This window comes from Leishmania martiniquensis, chromosome 23 (assembly GCF_017916325.1).
Source record: "Leishmania martiniquensis isolate LSCM1 chromosome 23, whole genome shotgun sequence".
NCBI classification, from domain to species: Eukaryota; Euglenozoa; class Kinetoplastea; order Trypanosomatida; family Trypanosomatidae; genus Leishmania; species Leishmania martiniquensis.
The window spans coordinates 708,992-732,127 of NC_090158.1; the positions used below are offsets into that span (position 1 = coordinate 708,992).

Here is a 23,136-nt window from a genome sequence, read left to right on the forward strand (position 1 = left end):
TCACCACAATCTATCCCTTTTATTTCTCAACCCCTCAGCGTGGGCGCCCGCACTCATCGTCACTTTCACCAACACACATGGTAACACACACACACACAGACACACATTCACAGACACACACACACACACACAGACGGGTTCACTCCTTCGTAGAACGCTCCGCGGCGCTGCTTCAGAGGGCGACTAAACTGAAAAGTGTTGCGGCGTTTCGAAACTCACGTAAGCAAACAAAAGAGGGAGGACAAGAGAGGACGGGGGGGCCAAGCCAGCCGTGTGTGTGCGCGCGTGCAGGCAGCTCGCTTATCTCACGCAACTTCCTCCCCACCTCCTAGCTCGCTCGCTCTCCCTCTGCTGGCGTGTGAACTGCCACCCTCCCCCTCCCCCACACGTACGCACACACACGCTAGCTGCTACAGGCACCGTTCCGCATGTCGCGCGCCCTCCCCTCGGCATTTCAGGATGTGATCCCGCCAGCCTGTGGTGATGGGAGAGCTCATCGCAGGGATTCATCGAGGCAGCAGGCCAGGATGCTCTTCACGCTGCACCAACACCTGCTGCAGCACCAGAAGGCAGCGCATCAAGCCTTCGCATCCTTGGACCAGGCCTGCTGCTCCTTGGCTGCCTCCTTGGCGGTGCCGTCTGAGCATGACGTGGGCGGCGGTGCGACACTGAAAGCACCATTGCAGGCAGCACCGCCAGCATCGGCGGTGCCGTCCATCGCGCATAGATTCGCCCAACTACTGCGGCGTGTGGAGGTGCTACACCAGTTTCTCTTCACAAACCTATACGTGCATCAGCGCGAGAGCATCCTGCGTCTTGTGGCGGACGTGGAACGGTGTGTCGCTGGCGACGCTTCAGCCGCCTCGTCTTTGGCGATCGCTTGCTCAACGATGTCGACTGAAATGTGCAACAGCAGCTGCGCGGACGAGGGGCAACGGGAGCTGCGCCGACAAATTACTCAGCTCCGTTACCAGCTCGCGCGGCCTGCCCAAGCTCCTGCGAGTGGCTGCATTTCCACGCACATCGACGGTGCCATCAGTGATCTGCTGGCTCGGGCGCCGACGGCGGTGCCGCCCTCTTCCGCTTGCTCTTCTCTGCCGCACGAGAGCGTCCATCCTGGCCCCTTGTCGGCAACACCATGGACTGTATCGCACGCCACCAGCTCTCCTCCTGCACAGGCAGGGGTGGCGGCGTCTCAGATGCGAGTGGCCTCACGCCAGAACACACACCGACTTCGACTCTTCGCGCTGTCCTCGGCGTTTCAGGAGTACGGCGTCACCGGCCAGCACGAACTCGCTGCCGTCCTGCACGCGGTGCAGCGACGCTTTCACGTTCACGCTGTGCTGCTCGGGCGCACGGCAAGTCGGGAGACAGAGGTGGATGTTGCCGTGCGTCTCGGTTGCTTGTGCTTGGTCGTGCCGCATCGCAGCCTCGGCAGCTTCCCTGGCCACCCTGGCCTAGTCGTCACCAGCGATCGAGCCGTTCTCGCCCACATGGAGAGTCGGGCCAACGGCGAGAGCTTCACGCACGCCGCCATGCCCCCCGCTGCGGGTGAATTGCCGGTGGGGTGCGATGTGCACGTGGACGAGGATTTGGCGGGCATGACAGACGGTGGCGGCGAAAGCTCCTCTGCTCTCGAGGAGCTCTTCCAGACGCTCGAAGTGGATTTCCCCCTCTCGGCCACTGCCGAGTCTGTTTGGCCGCCGCCGCTCTCCACCGCTGCAGTAAGGTGTGACGCTCAGGGCAGCGAAGCTCTTATCGTTGAGCGGTCCGCGCTGCGTCGAGACGGGCGCCACGCTCCGGGCCAATGGAAGCGCCATCGCTCTGGCGGCGCTGTAGACTCGCCTGCACACTCCGCATCTACATCAGGGCGTGAGTGTGTTGTCGTGCCACCGCGAGAATGCGATGCTCACTCCCATACGGAAGCGAACTTCCCTAATTCATCTTCGCGCGCTGGCACTTTAGGTGCCACACGCTTGCAAGCAGGTGCAGTTGCCTGTGCGATGGGCCCAGTGCAGGTATACGATGCTGCCGCAGCAGACGCAGACGTCATCATACCCTCGCAGCTGACCGTCGAGTCGCAGCACGTGGGCATCTCGCAGAACCTGTCGTCTTCACGCTTCTCGGCTACCCCATCCGGCTCTGCGCCCGTGACGCCAGCGCTTTGCCCGCACAACGACGTCTCGAGGGCCGACGATGCCGCCTCCCCGGCATCGGTTGCTGAAGCGAGTGCACCGCAGCCGCTTGTCTTCCAGATCAGCAACTCTGTCAAGTACCTGAAGGCGCAGCTGGTGGAGGCTATTGGACAGTTAGGCGGGGTGGTGGACCAGAGCTCCGGCTACAGCCGGAGGTGCCGCTATCTTGTGGTGGCGGAAGGCATTACAGAGAGGACAGAGAAGTACCTTGGTGCCTGCGCTGCGGCCGCGTACATCGTGCCACCCCGCTTCGTCTTCGACTCGCAGCGTCGGGGCTATTGGCTAGCGAACCGCGTTCAGGAGTACGACATGAGTCCTCAGCGCGCTATCGCACACGCTCCGCATGCTGTTCCCATCTTCAGCAACTGGCGTGTTGTCCTCATTACTTGCCGCACTGCCGCAGCGCGGGGCGTTCTTGCGGCGTTGCTGGCGGGCGGCTGCTCGAAGGCCATCGCCTTTGTGGTGGACCTCACGGCAGAACCGCCGCTGGATCCCGGCGCGCACGCACGCGTCTACGATGAGACCTGCGCGACCGCCGAGGGTGTTGTGGAGGGCGTGCCCCCGTCGAGCATGATCGCTGAACAGACGCTGCGGTCAGCGACGCACATCCTTGTCGAGTGCAGCAGCGTCACTGCTCAGGGATTCTTCCAGATGCCCGATTGGATTCCGGCGTGCGTGCGCCAGCCCGAGTGTCAGCCCCGCATCTTCACGCTGGAGCTGCTTTACTTTTGCCTATGTGCCCATCCAGAGCGTGTCTTTGACGCGGAGGGACGGCTAAGCGAGGTAGAAGCCCTCACCCCCGCTTGCCGAGTGGAGCCTTGTGGATGAGGTACGGTGGCTGCCCTCTTTTGGGGTGTGCGTCGCCCTTGCCGTGCATGTGAGAGGCAAAAAAGGACTGGCTGGGCGACTCTTGGACGCTTCCTCGACGGCGAGGCGCACGCTGGCGGCATGACACCGCCGCCCACATATGTAGTCGCGGCATGAGGGCTACACGTTCCGGCTTGTGTAGATGTCGACAGGCGCGCACGCGACGGGATCGGGGCCCCTGCCAACGGCGAATGGCGGTGCGTCGCGCTCCCCCGCGGCCAGCCTCTGGCGTTGACGCATGGTTCTGCGTAGGCATCGCGGCTAACCTTTCCCTCTCTGATGTGGGGTTGAGGGCTACAACGAGCTGTATGGCTTTCTCTGCGCCTTTGCGCCAGACCCATCGCAACCAGCAGTCATCGTTCTCGGCCACCCAAGCGCCACTCAACGGAGAAGGGGCGGGCGGGCCATGCGCTATCGTCAAAGTTATTCAACCTATGCGCAGCGTTTCCGCAAGTCTGCAACACAGAGGTCAACCCTCCCCTAGCTGGCGACGTTCAGCGGAGGCCTTGGCGGCGTCGCTCATGACGGGCTAAGAGAGTGCAATGGGGTCTCTCAACGCCATGAAGGTCTTACCTCCCCCCGTCTCCTACCTCGATTCTTCACATCACCGAGCGTGCGACACGTACGCGTATATGTGGGTGAGCTGACCACTAGTCACGCGCGCAGCGGCACCTGCGTACCGACCAGCATTGATGCTTGCGTGCTCCTCTTTGTTCCGTGAAGCGGATGCGCACGGCGGGGTGACGGGGAGGTGGGGCATCACGTGTGTAATCTGCCGGCGCTGCTCTGTGCTACGCTCTCCTAATGCTCCATGCCTCTCTCCCACTCAGTCGGTGCCCTACTGCTTCCCTCCCGTATCATCTCTTCTTGCGCGATACCGCTCTTACGAATCTCGCTCATCACCCTCTGCATTCACAGCTCCGCCATCGCACCCCTGACTGCTGCCCTCTCCCTTCTCCAGTCATCCAGCCGCATCTCTTCACTCGCCGCGCCAAAGGGTCTCCTGTGCAGCCCATAAGAGGGGTTTGTAGCCGCCCCTTGCGAGGATGCCGGTCATCCTGCATACCGGTGCTCACGTTGCACCTGGTGACACCATCTTCACCTCCCCTGCTGCGGTGGCAAGCTCGCAGGATGCCCTCGAAGGCTGCGCTGCCGAAGAGGCGGAGGTTGTGCCGGGGGAAGGTTGCGTTGTGCAGTACGTGGAGCGATACGTCGCGCCAACGTCACCATCCTTGCTGGCGACTTCGACAGTGGTGGAGCGCTCGATCGTAGCCACTCGTCACGGCGTCGCACAGTGGGACGGACGCCTTGTGTCGGTCTTCGCCCTCGCCCCCCGCGCCCTCGCCTCGGCTGACGGGACGGAGCTTGCGGCAGCGCGCGGTGGAAGCACCTGGGTCAGCTCCGCAGTCTCGTCTTCGCGACACTCTGTGCTCGGGCCGCGGCCAGGTGACGCAGTGCATGTCCGCATCACTCGACTGAATCGCCTCTTCGCCTTTGGTGAGATCATTGCGGTAAACTGGAGCTGGTGTAGCCATCGCAGCCTCACCTCCACGGCGGCGGGCGGCGGCAGCAATAGCGGCGTCTTCAAGGGCGTCCTGCGACAGGAGGACATTCGGCCATTTAAGCCCACGAAAGAGCAGCTGCTACCGCCTCTGCCGTCGCTGGCCTTCGGGCTGGGCGACGTTGTGCTCGCTGAGGTCATCTCACAGTCTGACGCCCGGCAGTACCAGCTCAGCACCATTGGCGAGGGCTTCGGCGTGGTAGAAGGTTTCATGACCACTGTCGAGGGGCCATACGGCGGGCATGAGAAGGTGAAGCTCGACCACATACCCGGCCGTCGCGACGCCATGATGATTCGGAGGACGGGTGAGGTGGTGCCGAGATGGTGCCCGCTGCTGCCGTAGGCGGCGCGACAAAACTGACCGTCGCGCGGTGATGCGGACTGCATATCTGAGCTTCGGGAAGAACAGCCCCGCTACACTCCCCTCTACACAGAAGCCACCCGCCTCCCCTCTCCCTCAATGCACACCCACCCACCCACACACACCCACACAGTTGCCAGCTGACGCACGCCCGCTCTCCATCGCACCTGCTGCTCTTCGAGGCGTCGCTAAGGTACATTGATTTCTACCCCCCGCCCCTCCTCCGAGGCTCACCCGGGGCAATCGACTCTAATATAAGAAAGTGCATCACACACCCACGCACACATACACAGGTTTACCTTCTCGGGATGGCCTTCAGGCAGAAAGCTACGCGGTGTCCTTGTTGAGAGTGCCATTGACTAGGGACTGCAGTCTTGCTGATGCGCGCCATCCACACCACGACGCTCACTTCGAGAGGGGAGAGGAAAGGTTGCCTCCATGAGTGCCTCTTCACCTTCGCCTACGCCGTACCCTTCCCCCTTTCCTCTTTGCGGCAACTGCTATGCTATCGTGAGAGCGTCTCACGAATGCCCGCTGCACAAGCGAAAGACTTCAGAGACAAGCGCGGCGCCAATACCAGGGCAGCATGTAGCGGTGTTGGTGGTGGGTGGAGAAGGGAGAAGCCCTAAAGAGCAGATGTGTACGACCCTTCGTGCCACCGCACGGACTAACGAGATGCCCCCCTTCACTCCTTGCAACACGATCTGTGCCTTTCTCCTCGCATCCACGATCTCCGCCTGCGTGCGCTTTCCAACTCTGCGCACTCCAAAATACTCCCTGAGTCACTCACTTGCGGGCATTCACAGGCAAATGGTACCGGCCTCCTTCACCCTCGCCTCTACTCGTTGCTCTTTCCACAGCATGTGCGTTTCATCTACCTTGCACGCTCTCCGAACATGTAACGCTGCTCCGTTCCTCGGGCGCTAGTCTCGTGCGGGGCGCTGCTGTTGCTGCCTGAGCTCCAGTCCTTCCCGTGCCTCCTCCTCTTCGTCACGTAGGCCGACCCTTTCCCACATAATGTCTTGTCAGAAGTCGCAACCCTTTGCCCCCTCCCCCTCAACACACACGACTCTCCCATCTCAGCGCATGCTTCATTCCCCTTGGCGCAGCCCCACGCACCCGCTTCTCGCGAGAGGCGCCCTTACAACCGCCGCTGAAGGCTCGGACTCCATTTTCTCTGCAGGATCGTAATGTGCCTCTCTCTTATTGCCGCTTCCGGCCTCTCCCCCGTTTTACTGTGTGCCTGCGCGCGTACTGTGACACTCTCCGCCCTCTGCAATCGTGCCCCCCTCCCGCTGCCCGACACAAACACATCTCATGCCTCCTACCGACCTCAGGGCCTCCTCACCCTGTAAGTGGCTGAGGCACTTTTGTGATAAGCTCGCGTCTCTGCACGGTCTTCAACCGTGACGTGCGTGCCAGTGAGGCTGCCACGACTCACAGAGAGTGGGAGCCGACAGCTGTGCCTCTCCTCCCGCTCTGCTGCTCCTCGTCCCCTTCAACACCGCGCCCTTTCCCGTCTCCTCTGATTCCTATCACGCATGCGCGTGTGGCCATCCCCCTCCACACATACTTACCTTCCACTGCTGCCACGGCGAACAGCGCCTGCACAGCCGCAGCCACAGACTTTCTCTTCTTCTCCACTCGTTCTGCCATCGCCAGCGCCACCCACAACGCAATATATATATATATATATATATATATATAATATTATGACGTCTTACAGAGAAGACGAGGCGGATCCGTCCTGGCCGGAGAAGCAGACAGAGCCGCCCCTCGGCCACGAGGAGCGGGAGATCCACCTCTATTCGGAGCAGCTTCAAGAGGAGGACAACACCGTCTTTCCACCTGTGCAGGAGACGCGCACGTTTGTCGCGTATATCCTCGCTTGGATCTCAATGTTGCTTAGCGCTGCGCTGTCTGTTGTGTGGACCGTCATCAGCGCCAAATTAGGGGAAGCAATGCTGAGCACCGAGGACCCCACCGGCCGTTCTCTCTTCGTTGACATGCTCGTGTTCGCGATCTTTGCGGCGGCCGTCTACCTGTCGATGACGTTGTTTGTGGCAGTGTTCGTGTGGCGCTTGCCTAGGTGCGGGTGCAAGGTGTTCACCATGTACAGCCCGTCGATCTTCCCGGCCTTTGTGTGCGTGCTACTTTTACTACTCTCCTCCGCAATGGTCTCTCTCACCGCAATTCTCTCGGCGATGTCGTGGTCAGGCGCGGCAAAGGCGCCAATGATTGCCGCGTCGGTCATCACAACCTTCTCGACGCTGTTTTTTGCTGGGTTCTTTGTGCTCTGGGCCGTGTACGGGGCGCGGCGTGCGTAGAGCTGAGGACACCCCTCCCCCCTCCCCTCATGCATAGCCGCTGCCTATGCCTCGGCCCTGGTACGGTGCAGCATTGACTGGTGCCAGTGCACGCATGTGCAAACGCAGGAACGACGATTGCGGAGAGGCAGTGCTTTGGCTGCGCCGCCGGCAGCCAAGGAGGCGGTGGAAGCTGTGGGGCCGACACTTTCAAACGCGCAACAGCTGCACCACTTCATGGTCATAGGCACGTGCTCGCTGCTTCACCTGTTCCGTTGGTGCACACGCGGGCAGTCTTCGCGCCGCTTTTAATTCATATAAAAGTTGGCTTCTTCGCCGCCCTTTTTTTTTCGCGCTCGCTCCTCTCTCCCCCCTTTGTGTGATTTTTCTTTCGCGCTTTGCTTTCGCCCGTCATGTTCGATTCCCTCCTGTCATGTTGGTGCCGTGTGGCGGTACACGTCTCTCCTCGGGCAGTGAAGCTCCGGTGTCCGCCAAGTCACCCCTCCGCCTTCCACTCCCCTTTTCTCTCGCCCTCTCCACACTTTTCTTCTCCCCCCTCTCCTCCATTTGGACACCAGTCCGGCCGCGGCTGTGGCCACGCACACGTGACGGATTTCTTTCCATGTCGTTTAGGCCTTTCATTCGCGTCTCCTGTTTGATTTTTCCTCTGCCTGTCTGTCCGTCTGTGTGCGTGCGTGTCTGGAGCTCCGCTCTGCCAGCTCGTCCGAGTGGAGGAGAGGCAGCGGAGCGCGACGCCGAGGGGTATTCGTTCCACATTTGTTTCCATTCAGTTTGGCACACAACGCTAAACTTTCCTTGCGAACCAAGCGCTAATTTATCCAGCGAAGAAACATGCGACAGCGCCCGCTCACGTAGCGCCCGCCGTCGTCCAGTCGCGCTCGGGGCCTTTCACCCCCATTATGTGATCAAGTGGTTGCGTGTGTGCGACAGTCATCCTGAGCCCCTTCTCCCGAAAAAACCTTACACCTCTACTAAATGAGGCGCGGCATTGTGGAAGAGGTGCAGGTGAGTGAATATGTCTGTGTGTGTGTGTGTGTGTCGGGGGGGCGGGGCGGCACCGGCATCAGGTCGAGGGGAGGGGGGAGGGGCTGCCTGCCTTCCCCCCCGACACATACACACAGACAAAGGAAGCAAACGAAGAGAAATAAACCCAAGGCACGAAACATTTTCGGCTGTATTGCTGCAGCCCACCTCTCGGCAACGCTCTCGAGGGGAGGGGGGCGCGAAGAGCAGCACACCCCGCATGGACACCTCGTAGTCTCCTCACGTTTGACTGCTGCTCCCTCTCCCTTTCCCTCACCCCCAAGAGCTAACCTTCTCACCTCACAGGTGGTGAGGGGCAACGGGGCATGAGGGTGAAGGGGTGGATGCGCCTGCGTGGATGCTTCCGTGGGCATGCTCACTTGCGTGTATCTCGTCACGGGCTCAGTCCTGCAGATGCTCGAAGCACCACTCTAGCAGAGGTTGTTTCACCTCTTTTTGCTGTCACTCGCTGGCCTGCTGCCCAACATTCCCTCTCCACTTCCCATTTCTGCCTTTGCGGCAGGGCCACTGATCGAGGATGACGGCTCATCACCTCACTCACTCAGGTCAATGAGAGAGTGCCGTCTGCGAGCGCGCAAGCAGTCCAGCGCACCCATGCGTGTGTTTGTGTAAGCGTACATTTGTGTTAGACCGCTTGACAGGGTGCTCATCGTACCTTGTTTCGCTCTCATGTCTACTGGTCTCTGTGGTACGCGCACCTTCGGCCGGTGCCAGTGCTCTCGAGAGGTTTACCTGCGGCCGTCATCTGTTGGCATATGAGTTGCCCTCCTCTCCGTTTGATTTCGCTCCCCCAACAGGTTCTCAGCCTTGTTCTCTCCTCCCCTCACGTCCCCACTCGGGGGCGTCCCGGGCTATTTGCCGCAGAAGCGCACGCCCAGGCGCCTGCCGACTTGGTGCGTTGCCTGGCGCTTCGCACTCACCACCACCTCCACGATGATGGCGTCGACTAATGAGGTTGTGCAGACGGCACTCCCCGTAGCGGCGACTGCCGGCACTGCGTGAAAGGCGGCTGCAGGCGGCCATCCGGTCGCGCGACTCCCCTAAGAGCATGCTGTCAGCGCTTCGGTGGCGGTGAACCAGCCGAGGCGTGCGCTTGAGCGTTCTCGCGTACCTGTCGGGGCCTCTTGCGTTGTGCGTGGGGCGAGGCGGCTTGTCCTCTCTCACCTGTCACTCTGCAAGGCGATCGCGTGTGTGTTTCTCTTCGCGCTGCTTCTCTCAGCCGCGTGCAGCGCTGCTGCCCTCGTTACGACATTTCCTCAATATGCCGCTCCCTTCTCACAACGCCGTAGACTGAAGCTCGATGAGAAGTGGTGCGCTCTGTTGGCGCGCACGTCTTGCCGCTCTCTGTGTCTCGTTTGGCTGGTAAGAGGAGACGCTGGTGCCATGCTTCGTGCCGCCAAGACTTTTCTCTTGTGTTGCTGTCGGCATTGCTTGCTGTGACGCCTCTCATTGCCCCGCTCTCAAGCGCCGCGCAGACACGCGCCTCTGCACAGCCCTTCACACAAGAAGACAGACAGTGATGCCGATGTTTTCTTTCTTTCCGCCACAAATGTGCAGGCGATTGCGCAGCGTGAATGCCGCGCTCTGCTGTACAGAGCCCCCCTCCGCGGGAGTGTCTCTGCGGGTACACGGCGGTGTATCTCGTCGAGGGCGTCTCTGTGCTCCGCCTCCGTGCCGCTTCGCTTTCCGTGTTACTGCTTGGGCCTCACTGACTGGCACGCTCTTTCTTATCTCCCCCTGGGCGCGTGCGCAACATAACACGCGCGCATACACGCGTTTCGTTTTCCAATGGATCAGCTCTCCCTCTCTGTCTCTGTCTCTCTTCTCGATGCCGGCTGCCTTTCTCGCGTGATATCGCTCAGTCGCTATCACGTGCACGCACACCGTTAGTGCGAACAACACACTCTCTTCTTCGTTGTCGTTTCTACACGCGCAACGCCGCGCCAAACTTTGGCAGCTGGCGGCATCTCTCCATCGCGTTTCGCCCAACGACTGCGCAGCGCGCGTACCGGTCCTCTTTGTGACACGCGTTCTTCCGACCGCCTCGCTCTGCCCCTTCTCTATCCCTTTTCATCTACGGCCTCTCCACACCCCCTTCACCCCGCCCGCATCCTTCTGCGTCTTCTCAATCACCACACTTTCCGTCAGCTTCATTTGGCTCTCTCCCCACTCTATACACGGCTCGCGTGCGCTAGTGAAGCGGATCTCTACGGCGCTGCCTCACCCGTGCGCTGCGCACCTCCTCGGCCGCTGCCCGATAGAACCAGCTGAGGGCCGAGAAGAGACGCTTCACCGCCCGCACTTGCACACTCGCACACGTCTGCCCTCCGCTTTCGCTTGCTTTCTCTCTCTCCTGTCGGCTCCGCCGCCCGTGCAGCCTGGTCGGATACGCTTCGCCTCCATCTTGAGCCTCGAGCGCCTGTCTGGCACTCAGTGCTATTCCCTTCCACAAATCAAACAGTGCTCGTGTCGTCGCTTCCATGCCACGGGGTAATATCGGTGCGTTCTCCATCGAGGCGCGCCAGCGGCGCGAGAACTTCATGGAGAGGTTCAACGCAGAGCAGGCGGCTCAAGAGCGTCAGAAGCGCACGGTCGAGTGGGAGCTGCGCGGCAACGAGCGGCACAAACATCAAGAAGTGCTGCAGTACATGGATGTGATACAGGCCCAACACAATGACACACTCGTCGCGCGTCGCCGCCGCCTAGCGGAGCTGCTGACGCAGGAGAACGAGCTACACATGTCCATGATGACGGGCCTGCCGGAGACCGACACACAGCGCCGCGAGCGACTCATCCGCAAGGCGCAGGAGCTCCGTGCCAAGCGTGAGGAAGCGAAGCGGGTGGACAACGGTGCCCGCCATGATCGCCTGTTCCGCGCAAAGATCGACTGTCTGCGCCAAGCGGAAAGCCGGCTGAAGGTGATGCAGGTAGCGGACGCTCGCTATGACCAGATGGCCGCTGCCGAGGAGCGACGGCGCCAGGAGGCTGCCGAGGCCGAATTCTATGCTCAGCAGTCTGCAGAGGCGCAGCGGGTGGCGACAGAACGAGAGCAGCGCGATCTCGAAGCCAAGTACCAGCGCACACAGCGCATGATTGGTGACCTCGCGGCGCAGGTAGCGGGCAACCGACACCGGAAAGAGCTGGAGAAGGAGGAGGCGCGTCGTGACACGGAAGATTTCTACCGGCTGCTGCACGAGGAGCAGGCGCAGGAGGCTCGCAAGCGCCTGCAGCGACTGGAGAAGAACCGCCAGCTCGCGCAGGAGATGATGGAGGTCAACGAGGAGCTGAAGCGCGCTCGCCAGCAGGACTACGAGCGGCTCAAGAAGGAGGAGAGGGATGCGCTGGATGCGATGCTTGCAACCCTCACCGCCGAGCAGCAGGAGCAGCGTGCCGAGAAGCAGCGGTGCATGGCCGAGGTGCGGCAACAAATGTTGGAGCAGCGGCAGAAGGCCCGGCAGAAGGATGACGAACATGCGCTAGACGGGCTTTGGGCTGAGGAGAACGAGAAGCAGTGGCGCAAGCGTGAGGCGCAGTGGGAGGCCGATCAGGCGAAGCGCGACGCGCTCCTGCGTAGCATTCTCATTGCGCGCCGCCAGCAGATCCTCGACAAGCGCCACAAAGATAGGGAGGACGCGATGCTGCGCAAGCTGGAGGACAGAGATTTCCTGGCGTCCTTGTCAAAGGAGCGCGACCTCGACTCGCTGGAGCGCCAGCGGCGCAGAGCTCTGCTAAAGGAGACGCAGCAATACCTCGAGTGGCAGATCCAGCAGCGCATGGCAGAGAAAGAGGAAGCACGGCTGGCTAAGCGCACTGAGCTAACGGATCAGCAAGCTTTGGAGAAGCAGTACGAGGAGCGGATTGCACGGGAGATGGCAAGCCTCGAAGCTGCAAAGCCGGCCCGCTACCAAGACGTGCCGCTGCTGCCGAAGAAGTCGCGCAATCAAATCTTTTAGATGCACATCACCACCACGCTGATGCTGCGCGCGCTGGCTTTCGCCTCTCCGAGCGCCGAAGAGAGGGAGGACATGCACGAGGAAAGGGCAGGGGAGAGGGAGTGGGTGTGGTGCCAGGGGCGCGACCCGCCTCTGCCGGATCGCAGCGCGGTATCCGCCTGCCGCTTGGGAGTCATCCCTCTCCTCTGCGTTCTCTCCCGTCGGGTCAGCCCGGCGCTGTTTTTCCGTTCTGCCCTCCCTCTCCCCTTTGCCCTCAGCTTTCCGTGACCGACGCCTTCGCTCATCTCTGACTTCCTCGCGCACCCGCACCCCTGCACACGCATACGATTCGCCCTCCCCCAAACAGCTCTGCTTTGCCCCCCCTCCCCCCTCTCCGGTCTCTTTCCCTTCATTCCCATCAACTTCTCAGCGCGCCTACTGTTTTCGCTGCGAATGGCTTGGCGCCATGCCACCACCGCACACGTGGGGATACAGCTGACTCCACTGTCGCCTCTGTGAAAGACCGCATTTGTGCTGATGTGGGTAGGCGGGGGCGCTGTCTTCCCGATACGGTGGAGTGGCCACGCGAGCCAATTCGACGGCCGACCAGGTGGGCGCATGATGTGCCATAGCTCACACGCAAAATTTTCTGTCGCCCGCGCGTGGAGTGTGCCCTCTCTATTTCGTTGCTATTTGCCGTCCTTCTTTCTCTGCCACAAGTATGTGTGCACAGGCGCCGCACGGTGATGCTGACTGCCACCGAGTGAGGAGTAGTGGCGGCTCGATTTGGTTCCTGTGGGCTTCTTTCCAGCTCGCTGTTTTTTTCTCCGGCGCATTCAGAGTCATCGCGCAGTTAACTGCCCGGGGGACGGGCACAAAGCAGCAGCATCCGTGAAGGTGCAGAGGGCTATGCGCCCGCGGCGGCGCGGTTGTTGAGCCCATACTTGACAGTGATGCAGGTACTCATGTAGACTATTACTTGCTCCCTTTTCGTCTCGCTTTTTTTTTCGTATGTGCTTCTCTCTCCTGCCGTATTCTCGGCGTCCGTGCATGCGCACGCGCGTCTCCTGTTGCGCGATGAAGGGTGCCGAACCGGCTAAGGTGTCGGCTCCGCAGGAGGAGCACTTTCCGAAGCGAGCAGACATGAAGAAGTTTCCCTTCGCCTCTCCTCTTCAGCACACACACACACACAGGCAGGGAGGCCAAAGCGCGTCATCTCTGGACCCCTTCCGCCCCCTTTTATCCTTTCCGCCTTCAGAGGACTTTACGCTGAGGTGAGGAGCAGAAAAGGGGGGGGCGCCGCGCTGGAGGGGAAAAGGCGAACGCTATTCTCGTCTCCCATACAGTATGACATACCAACGCCTCCAGCGATAACCGGTGCCGCTACGCCTCCTTCGCTCGTGACACCAGTACTGTGAGCTCTGTCGCTTCCTGTCTTTCGCGCTCGTTTTGTCTTGATGGGTGCGCAAGTGCGCATCCTTCAACCACCGACTCTTTCCTCTCGCTCACGCACATGCCCCTCATCCTTTCTCTGCTTACATGCACGCGATGAAGGACCCCCAAAAGCAGCTGCAGGTAGCCCCCTCTCCTCTCCTCACCTCCTGTTCCCCTACCGTCCTCACTTCCACGCTCTTCTAGCAACAGCCTCTGACGCCACAGCAAGACGCGCAGGCATACGCTTATCGCTCGCGCCCACCGCTGACTGGATATTTTATCAGACCAATAGCTCATACAGGGCCCCATCTTCCATTTCGTGATTTACCGCCCTCAGGTACTCTTTGCCAACGCAGGCGCACGCACAAGCGCATATACTTTCACACACGTCTGCCCCATGGCTCGCGCGTTCGGGCGAAGTATGCCGCGGAGGACCCTGCTGGCGGGTGTCGTTCCCGCGTTGCTGCTCCTCTGCTTCCTATGTGGCGCAGCGCTCGACACCGCCGCGTATGAAGAGGGGCCACGCATGAGCCCGGTGTTGCAGTGCAGCGAAGACTTCTCTCTCGTGTGCACTGGCTCCACCTCCGCGCGGGGCCTGTGGGGGTGCATGATGCGGAACATAGACCAGATTCGCAATGAGATGTGCAAGGACTACGTGATTGGCTTTCGCGCATGCATCTCGGATGCGGAGAAGAGGAGCAGCTGCGTGTTCCCCGCAGCCGACTACGCCACCTCGGTGCGTCGCTGTCTGCGCACGATTCCGGAGGAGAAGATATCCGAGGCATGCCGAAGCTCACGCTTCTACTACCCCATCGCTGAGGTGCGTGCTGCCAAGCGCAGGTACTGGGATAGCACGCGCGCAAGGGAGGGGGCGGAGAGGGAGCGCACTGACGTTAGGACGCCGTGAGAGTATAAGCAGGTGCATCTCATGGAGCGAGACCCTCGCCCTCTCCTCCACTCTCTCGCCGGCCCCCCTTCGGGTTGGGCTCTCGAAGCAGCCTGCAGGGCATGGGGGCGGGTGAGGCAGGAGGGTTGGAGGGGGCGACGAGTATATATGGCGCTCTTCTTTGACCCTCCCCAGCATGCGCGCCTGCCGTTTGTTCTCCACGCTGCCCGCTCGCTCGAGAAGAAACGTATCTGTCGGCGTTGCTTGCAGCAAAGTATGCGGCCGGCGCTGACACAGATGGGTGTGGGCGCTGCTGCCGAGGCCTTGCCGCAGACTAGCGACCCCGCTCTCATCCGTGTGCACCTGGAGCTGGACCTGTGCGTACGCCTGCTTCCTTCAGCCCGACTTTGCGGTCGGTGGTCCTTTCTTCATGTTGTTGCAACTCACCGCTTTCGCGCACAGCTGTCTGTTTCCTTCCCTCCTTGATGCCGCACATCTTTTCTGTGGCGCTCACGTTCTCATCTCTCTTTTCGCCCGATTAAGGTCCGCGGACGCTGACGTTCTATCGTTGTGCCGCTATCATTCATTCTTGTGTGCCCGCGTGCATGCCTCCAGGCGGCTGTGGACTCCTCAAAAGCACCGCCCCGTCTGTGCTACCTGACCGAGGAACCCTCCCTCGATGCCGGCGACGCGGCACGCCTGCGCTTTAGCACACGCTCACCCACGCGGCCGTTGTCCAGCACCACCGACGCCGTCTCCTATCGCAACTCATTTCCCTCATTGTCATATGTGTGCTCGCATCGAAACTGACCGTCTTCACTGCGCGACATTGCCCCCCCTCCCCCCGCCAACCTACCCGCCCACCGCAACTGACTCTCCTCCTGCTGGCGAAGATGCTTCGACGGCACCAAGAGAGATGCAACTTTTGCGGAAGCGCATCTTCGAGCGACGTCGATGCCGTGGGCTACGATTGAGGAACAAAGGCGAGGCAGCCGTTTAGCGAGCTGCGCGCATGACGCGAAGGGCCGGGGATGCCATCTTCCCAGTTGTGATAGCTGCCGCGCGCTTCGTCACTTCTGTGGCCTCTCTCGCCCGGCTCCCCAGCTTTGTTGAGCTTCGCGTGCGCCTCTGTGCGCTCTTCGCTCCACTGCTGCCGGCTCTCTTCTTCTCGTCGCTTCTTCTTCTGCCCTTTTCAGTTCGCACCTCCTCCAAATTTCTCTGACTCGCGCTGAAATTGTGTGCCCACGCACTCTGTCAACGTAGGCGCAGAACACAGACGCTCTGCCGAATACGCGCTCGAAACGCAGTCTTACGCCACTGCCAGCGGCGCTGCGTTCTCATTGATCGACCAACTTGCGCGAATAACACGTCTGCCTTCTCTGTGATTCCGCAGGCTACGCACATCGGTGCGGTACACCGCTGTTCTATCACACACGCGCATACACACCGCTTCTCCTTCTGCTCCCGAACCGCAATCATGACTCTTGAGACGGCGCCTGCGCGGCCCTTTACCTGCAAGCAGGAGCTGTACGATTGGCTCGTGAGGCAGGTCGATGGGCTGCTGAATGGCATGAGCAAGCGCTTCACCCCGCAGGCAAACCTGATCATTGGACTCAGTAACGTCGCGGCTCTCTGCTTTTACGAGCTGAACCGCTTCTGTAACCCCGGCGCGGCGCTAGAGGACCTCAAGGTGAACTGGTTTGGCTTCTACCTCTTCCAGGCGCCTGGGCTACTCGGTCTTGGGCCCTTTCAAGGCCGTCCTGCCTGCACGGAGATCCGGGCGGGAAAGGGTGTCTGCGGCGCGGTGGCGGAGAGTGGTGAGCCACTGGTGGTGCAGAACGTGCACGAGTTCCCCGGCCACATCGCATGCGACTCGGCGTCCAAGTCTGAGGTGGTAGTGCCTGTGCTGATTGAGAACGGTAGCGTCGTGGCCGTCATTGACGTGGACAGCACCGAGCTGGCGCACTTTTCAGAGGAGGACAAGGAGGGCTTGCAGCGCGTGGCGGCAGTGCTCGCGCAGTACCTCGACTTCCCCATGTCAAGGGCTCTAGCAGTGAACCCGGCGCTCGGGTTGCCTGGATACTCCGCACTGTCCGGCGGGGAGAGGGCGTTGCAGCTGGACGGCGGCGCCGAGGTGGAGCCGCAGCCAGTGCTTGCGACCACCACAGCGGTAACCCGTATCTCTTTTGTCAAGGTGGAGGCGAAGCAGCCCGACGTCTCTATGAAGTGCGTGAACGGATGGCAGCTCACTCGCACAAGTCTGGACCGCATCATGGCACAGGTCGAGGCCCAGCAGCTGCAGGACTCGCTTGGCATCTCGGCGCTGCCGGAGATCGCCTTTCAAGGAAATACGCTCTCAGTGGGCCCAGAGTCTGACCGGGAGCACCCCTGGCTGCTCTTTAGTGTCGAGGCACTCATGCGCAACGCTGCCCAGTACTACCACACGGCGGAATACAGGGAGCTGGTGTGCCCGCAGCTGCGCATTCCTGTCTCCGCAGGTTGGGGGTCGTTCAGCTTTGAAAGGTACGACCCAAATGTTGACTGGGCGTGGCGCAACGATTTCTTCGGCCTGGTTCCTGAGCAGGCACGACTTGTGGCGCGCCCGGCCGACGTTGCCGACGCGCCCGGCATTAACTGGGATATCTTGAAGGACACGTCGCTTCCTATTCTTTTCTACGGCGATTTCGATCTGATGGAGGACGACCTGCACGATTGCGGTATGGTGGCGAGCAGCGTCAAGTACCGCGTCATGAGTTCGGCTTTCTTTCTTCTCTTCCGCCATTTTGTGCGCATCGACAACCATCAGATTTGGATGCGGGAGGTGCGTGTCTTTCATGAGTTTGGGAAGACTCGCTTACCTTCGGGGGTGCCGCACATCGTCTTCCTCGAGCAGCTGCGGAGCTTCAGCATTGCGGAGCCGGAAGACGGCGTCGACTGGAAGTCGATGTCCTCCGACGCCGTCTCCGCCAAGGCCGATGTCCTTCTCACGCGAGAGTGGATGCTGGAGAAGGCAGAGGCGGTAGGATAGCGGTACTCGCTGCGGGAGCGCTGCTGTTTATTATCGCAATGACTTGCTTGCTACAGATGCCTACCGAAAGCGGTTCCAGCGCAGGGCCGGCACGGCTTGTGCAGCCGCCGCTTCCCCTGCTCTCCCCCCGAATTATCTATCCCGGCTCGTTCTCCACCGTAGTGTCCCTAGCACCCGCTCGCCTTGCTTTGCTGCGGCGCGCCACCGCTCTCTTCGTTCCCTGTCTATCGAGTGATGCCATCGTCGCAGCCGTATGGGAAGTGTTGAGGGCGGCGGTCATGAGCAGCAGTGACTTTTTTTCGTGTGTTTAGGGCCTGTCCGTTTGGGCAGCGGTGACTGTGTGCTCTTACGCGCCTGCTCTTCCATTTCCTGTGCGTATTAAAGTGTGCGCATGCGTGTGTGTGTCTGCGGGTACGGCACGCCTGCACCTCACATGTGCACCCATGCAGACATGCCGTCCCTCTGTCCCGCCGTCTCTTACTTCCTCCCCATCGGATGCTGTCGTGCAACGTCCCTTCCGTTTCTCTGCGCAAACACACGCACACACACACAGGGCTGCACAGCGCGCGAGCCGGCGGAGTGCGCGCAGGGGCGGTGCTCCGAGAAGAAAGCAAACACGCTTGCAAGAGTCGTGTGCACTTCTGCACACTCTCTGCTGCGTCGGTAATGGAACTCTGGCTGTTACGAAATGTGCGTGCCTCTTTGCCTAGGCTCACTGGCAACGACGCCGCATCTGCCCCTCCGCATTTTCTTTAAGGCTTCGGCAGGAGACTCCGACTGTGCCTCACCGCACGCTCCCCCCATCTGCCAAGCGGTCCTCTGTCCAACGCCCTGTCAGTCCTACTCCTTCCTTCACCTTTCTCCACACTGTGATTGCGCGCGGACGCTCGTATGGATGCGGCTGCGGTTGACCCTCCCTCCCTCCCCCCTATCCCCGCACCTCACAATGGACCCACGAGCTCACACAGCTGCTATTATCGGTTGCCCCTCGCTTTCAGCCTTGACAGACTTCTCCATTCAAGCCTGTCATCGCACAGACGAGACACCCGTCGCTGTTGCCCTCTCACGACGTGCGCACTCATCAATGGACATTCTGAAGAAAACGGCTGCCATTCGGGTTCAGAGGCAAACAGAGGGGCGGCCCCCCGAGGAGGTAACGCAGCTCTCTCTGAGCGGCGTGCCGACGCTCTCAGAGCTGTGGTCTCCCTACTCTCACCTCACTCATCTTCTGCTAATCTGCATGAAGCCGAAGCTGGTGAGCCTTGACATGGTCGGCCTCGACCAGCTTCAGGCACTTCGTCTCCTGGATGTTAGCGACAATGCTGTTGCCGTTGCCTCACCTCCGCCGGCTGTGCCGTCGCTCGCTCGTCTGCTCATGCCTAACAACCAGGTGTCCTCCTTGGAGGAGGTAAGCCGTCTGGCGCAGAGCTTTCCCAACATGGAGGTGCTAGACTTGGTGGACAACGATGTCGACACCGCTTCGAACTTTGCCTCGATCTTCGAGACCTTTTCGAAGCTGGTCGCTCTAAACTCACGTACGCGCGACGGAACCGAGGTTGTGGTGGAGGACTCAGATGAGTCGGACAGCGACGAGGAGTACGAGGAGAGCAGCGATACGGAGGGGCAGTCCTCTCACGGCGAAAGCTGTGGCAGTGAGTCCGAAGAGGAGCCGGAAAGCGACGCGGAGCCGTCGGCAAAGAGGGCGCGCACTGACGATGACAGGGAGGCCCAAAGAAAGTCGCCAGCATCCTTAGGAGAATAAGCTCTTGGGAGCAGGACAGATCTGCCCGCCTGCATCGTGTACGTTTCTGTGGAGGCCTGCACGTGTGGGGCGTGGCCTTCAGTGCCACATCGGGAGAAGAAGCGAACCCGCGCATCAGCGCTCGACTCTGCTCAGTGAAGACTTGCGGCGTTCTGTTGCTGATAGCGCGATCACTAAACTCGTAAAGTCCGTTGAAGTGGCTGCTGCAAATAGTGCCGAAAGTGTATGCGACTCGACAATGGTGGAAAGCTTATGCTCGCGCACGGTGTTGGTGCCTCTTTGGGGTGCGTCTACGAGCTTTGGGCTCCTTGATGAGCCGCCCACTTCGCCGCCGCTCTCCCCCCTCCCTCTCTCTCTCTCGTTTACAATCTTCGCCACGGCAAATTTGTACACACATGCATCAATGTTCCTCCTGTGTGCACCGCTGACTCGCCCAATGGCGCTTAGGCGTCGCGCATCTACGCGACGCTCGCTGCTGCTACCCCATTTGATTTCGGTCGATCTCACCTCATCCTCCGCAAGTGCGTGCCCTTTTTTCGACTATCATCGGCCTCCATTAACGACGCACGCATAAACACACACACACAAAACGTTTCGGTGCTGTATTCGCTCTACGCTCCTGCGTCGCGCCATGTCTCGCTACGATATTGCCAGCGAGCCTACTGCTGAGGTCCTCGCGCTCAACTACAAGGCAGTTTGCGATACAGTGGCGCAGGAGAGCGGGAGCCGTCGAGTCACGCTGATTGCGGTGGGAAAGACAAAGTCACCTGCGTGCCTCCTTAACTTGTACAAGCTGGGTCACCGCGCGTTTGGCGAGAACTACGTGCAGGAGCTGTGTGAGAAGGCCAAGGAGCTGCCTCAGGACGCTGAGTGGCACTTCATCGGACACCTACAAAGCAATAAGGTGAGGGAGCTGCTGGAGGGGGTGCCCAACTTGCGCGTGATTCAGACGATTGACTCCGAAAATCTGGCGCGAAAGACGAGCGAGGGTTGCGCTAAGTACCGCGATGGCCGGCCGCTGGAGGTGTACATTCAGGTGAACACCAGCGGCGAGGAAACGAAAAGTGGTACGGAGCCCGGGGAGGAGACGGTGGCGCTCGCCAAGTTCATCGCTGGCGAGTGCCCGCTGCTGCGTCTGAAGGGACTCATGACGATTGGCATGCCCGACTACACGAGCCGCCCGGAGAACTTTGAGTGCCTCAAGAAGTGCCGGGAGGACGTCGCGGAGGCAGTGCAGGTGGCGCCGGAGGATCTGGAGCTGTCGATGGGCATGAGCGGCGACTACGTGAACGCCATTCGAATGGGCTCCACCACTGTACGCGTCGGGTCTTCAATTTTTGGTCAACGCTACTATCCAAACAAGCAGTGAAGTGCGAGGCGGTGACGCCTTTGCCCAGCAAGGGCGCGCTCATCTCAAGGAGTGGCAAGGCGACGGCACCCATACGCCTGCGTGTCGGTACGTGTGTGCCCATCCGCTTCTCTGCGTGCTTTCTCACCTTGACGGTGACAGCATCGGGGTGGGGGGTATCCTTCACTGCGACGTTCTCAGCTGACTCTTTTCTTTCGACATGCCCCTTCGCCGCCGTGCCGCCCAAAAGCTGTGCTCCACTCGGCCCTCAGCAGCCCTAACGCGTTGGACGACGAAGCCGACGATCTGCTCTGTACCAAATGAGCCGACTCAGTCACCCGGGCACGGTCCCCCAGCCTCAAGGTCCGCCGGCCCACCCCCCTTTAGCAAGGCCCCTCACAGCCCTTCCCTTTATGCTGCTCGCCATGCGCTGCATCCTCCTTGTGCCAGGTTCAGCACCCCACACCGGCCGCCAGTGCGCGAGGGCCGGATGGGATGTTTGGGGGCCTCGCTGGTACTTCGCCCCTCATACAGTCCACGCAGAGATGTTTTACTGCCGTAGGTTCATACGCCACGGCACCAAGCAAGACCTGGCTGCCGATACCAGCAGCGAGGCACCCTTCGTCGGCGCTGGGCCCTGTCACCATCAGGGGTGGTGCGACACATGCAGGAGACAGCGCGACTGCCTGGATTTCCTCCCTTTCCCACCCCTAAGCACACACAAACACAGACACGGACACGCTTACACTGTGAGGACGGTGCACCTCCCCCCCGATGATGCCGCACATGCTGAAAGCTGCGCCAGTGTGCGCGCGCGTGTGTGTGTGCTCTTCTCCACCGCCCTCATAGGTAGGGGGGAGGGGGCCAAAGCGACAGACCTCAGCATCAAAAAGATGTTTAACATTTCCCATCTCGTCCGTTGCGAGAGGCATTTGGGTCGGCTACGGCGCTTCCTGTTGAGGCGATGTCCCTCACGGCGATCACTCGCGGCAGATGAAAGCAAGGCGAGGGGCGAGACACGCATGCCACCATGCACTTTTGCACAGCTATGTTGTGCACGGTAAACGAGCCTCCACTGGTGCAGCTGCCAAAACGTTTGGCTTCTCAGCTTTGCCAAGAGCTCGAGACGGCGGATGTGATGCCGTCGAAGTGGTGTGGAGATGAGAGGGCGGTGAACAAAGCGCAGAGCTGCGCCGCCCCCTCCTTCCTCCCGTCCGCCCCGCAGCGCGCAGACTCTTCTCCACCTCTCCCCATGGTGCACCTCTCTCTCATCTCGTCCCTGTGCCACGTCGACGCCACAGCAGAAAAAGCCGGCGGGGCTTCTCAAGCTCACTGTGTATCCCAAGCACGAAAGTGGTGCCCTTCTTCGGAGCCAAGTCGCCGTCGCGTGCACCCAAAGAGGCTGGTAACACTCGCGGCGATACACTCCCGCCATCCCACGAGTGCAGGCGTGCAAGGGCCGCAAGGCGACGATGGGCGGCGCTGCATCCAAAGACCGCTATGACCGCGCCGCCGTCACCGGTATTCTGACGCTGCACGAACAAAATGTCACATCGTGGCCGAGACTTACAGCAGCCCTCAAGAAGCTGCCCTCTCTGCGCACCATTTCGATCACCGACAACCCGCTTCGAGACCCCGTTCCATACGCTTTCACCTCCCTTTCTCTCTGGAGCACGCTCGTTAGCCTGGACCTTTCCCACAACCGTCTCAAGTGCGCGTGCGCTCTGGGTAGCGAGACACCGTTACCCAGGTCACACGCTGCGGAGGCATTAACACGCGTCACGACGAAACCCGTGGGCAACACCGCCTACGGCTCCAGACAGCTCCCTCTCGAGTCTCTCAACATTTCCGGCAACGATCTGCACATGCTGCCCCCGCTGCTCTCTGCTCGCTTTCCACGCCTGCGCCGCCTCATCTGCACCGATAACAAGACAGCGCTCGACATTCCGGTGTCGTTGGAGCGGTGCATTGGCGCCAGTAGGAGCCTCGAGGTCGTGGCGCTCCAGCGTAACGGGCTGCAAACTTTCACCATCGCTGATGACGCCGTCGAGAAGCCGTTCCCGGCGCTGCGCGAGCTCCTCCTTGACCAGAACCACCTGGGCGGCACGGTGAGCTTGGGGCTTGTATCGGGCAAGGAGTCGCCGATACTGCCGTCTCTGAAGCGAATTACCTTAGACAACCAAAGAGGGAAGGGGCCGCTTCGCCGCATTGACGCGGCCATTTTTGCGCATTGCCCGGGCCTCGTTTGCCTCTCCCTTCAGGGCAACTGCAACGAGGGGGAGCTCCGTGACTCACTGGCGCAGTCAGACACCTACCGCAGCTGGCAAGAGCGCAAGAAGGATGTCATCGACAAGAAGCTGCACGCCGGTGGCCAAGCTGAGCTTCTTTAGA

The 23,136-nt window shown here is 60.8% G+C and overlaps 8 protein-coding genes across 8 annotated transcripts; all 8 read left to right on the plus strand.

Moving 5' to 3' along the window:
• Positions 1-527: 527 nt before the first annotated feature.
• LSCM1_06172 (uncharacterized protein) lies at positions 528-3,023 on the plus strand (the record flags this gene model as incomplete). The annotated part of the gene is made up of 1 exon (XM_067323604.1): positions 528-3,023. The coding sequence occupies one exon, from the start codon at positions 528-530 to the stop codon at positions 3,021-3,023; it is 2,496 nt and encodes an 831-aa protein (XP_067178709.1).
• Positions 3,024-4,108: 1,085 nt separating this feature from the next.
• Positions 4,109-4,966, plus strand: LSCM1_06173 (uncharacterized protein; the record flags this gene model as incomplete). Its single annotated transcript, XM_067323605.1, has 1 exon — positions 4,109-4,966. One exon carries the CDS (start codon positions 4,109-4,111, stop codon positions 4,964-4,966), a length of 858 nt encoding a protein of 285 aa, XP_067178710.1.
• Positions 4,967-10,835: 5,869 nt separating this feature from the next.
• LSCM1_06174 (uncharacterized protein) lies at positions 10,836-12,308 on the plus strand (the record flags this gene model as incomplete). Its single annotated transcript, XM_067323606.1, has 1 exon — positions 10,836-12,308. The coding sequence occupies one exon, from the start codon at positions 10,836-10,838 to the stop codon at positions 12,306-12,308; it is 1,473 nt and encodes a 490-aa protein (XP_067178711.1).
• A 1,810-nt stretch (positions 12,309-14,118) lies between these two features.
• Positions 14,119-14,628, plus strand: LSCM1_06175 (uncharacterized protein; the record flags this gene model as incomplete). The annotated part of the gene is made up of 1 exon (XM_067323607.1): positions 14,119-14,628. The coding sequence occupies one exon, from the start codon at positions 14,119-14,121 to the stop codon at positions 14,626-14,628; it is 510 nt and encodes a 169-aa protein (XP_067178712.1).
• Positions 14,629-16,084: 1,456 nt separating this feature from the next.
• Positions 16,085-17,635, plus strand: LSCM1_06176 (uncharacterized protein; the record flags this gene model as incomplete). The annotated part of the gene is made up of 1 exon (XM_067323608.1): positions 16,085-17,635. The coding sequence occupies one exon, from the start codon at positions 16,085-16,087 to the stop codon at positions 17,633-17,635; it is 1,551 nt and encodes a 516-aa protein (XP_067178713.1).
• A 1,084-nt stretch (positions 17,636-18,719) lies between these two features.
• Positions 18,720-19,397, plus strand: LSCM1_06177 (uncharacterized protein; the record flags this gene model as incomplete). The annotated part of the gene is made up of 1 exon (XM_067323609.1): positions 18,720-19,397. The coding sequence occupies one exon, from the start codon at positions 18,720-18,722 to the stop codon at positions 19,395-19,397; it is 678 nt and encodes a 225-aa protein (XP_067178714.1).
• A 631-nt stretch (positions 19,398-20,028) lies between these two features.
• On the plus strand, positions 20,029-20,766 carry LSCM1_06178 (uncharacterized protein; the record flags this gene model as incomplete). Its single annotated transcript, XM_067323610.1, has 1 exon — positions 20,029-20,766. The coding sequence occupies one exon, from the start codon at positions 20,029-20,031 to the stop codon at positions 20,764-20,766; it is 738 nt and encodes a 245-aa protein (XP_067178715.1).
• A 1,451-nt stretch (positions 20,767-22,217) lies between these two features.
• Positions 22,218-23,135, plus strand: LSCM1_06179 (uncharacterized protein; the record flags this gene model as incomplete). Its single annotated transcript, XM_067323611.1, has 1 exon — positions 22,218-23,135. The coding sequence occupies one exon, from the start codon at positions 22,218-22,220 to the stop codon at positions 23,133-23,135; it is 918 nt and encodes a 305-aa protein (XP_067178716.1).
• Between the last annotated feature and the right edge of the window lies 1 nt (position 23,136).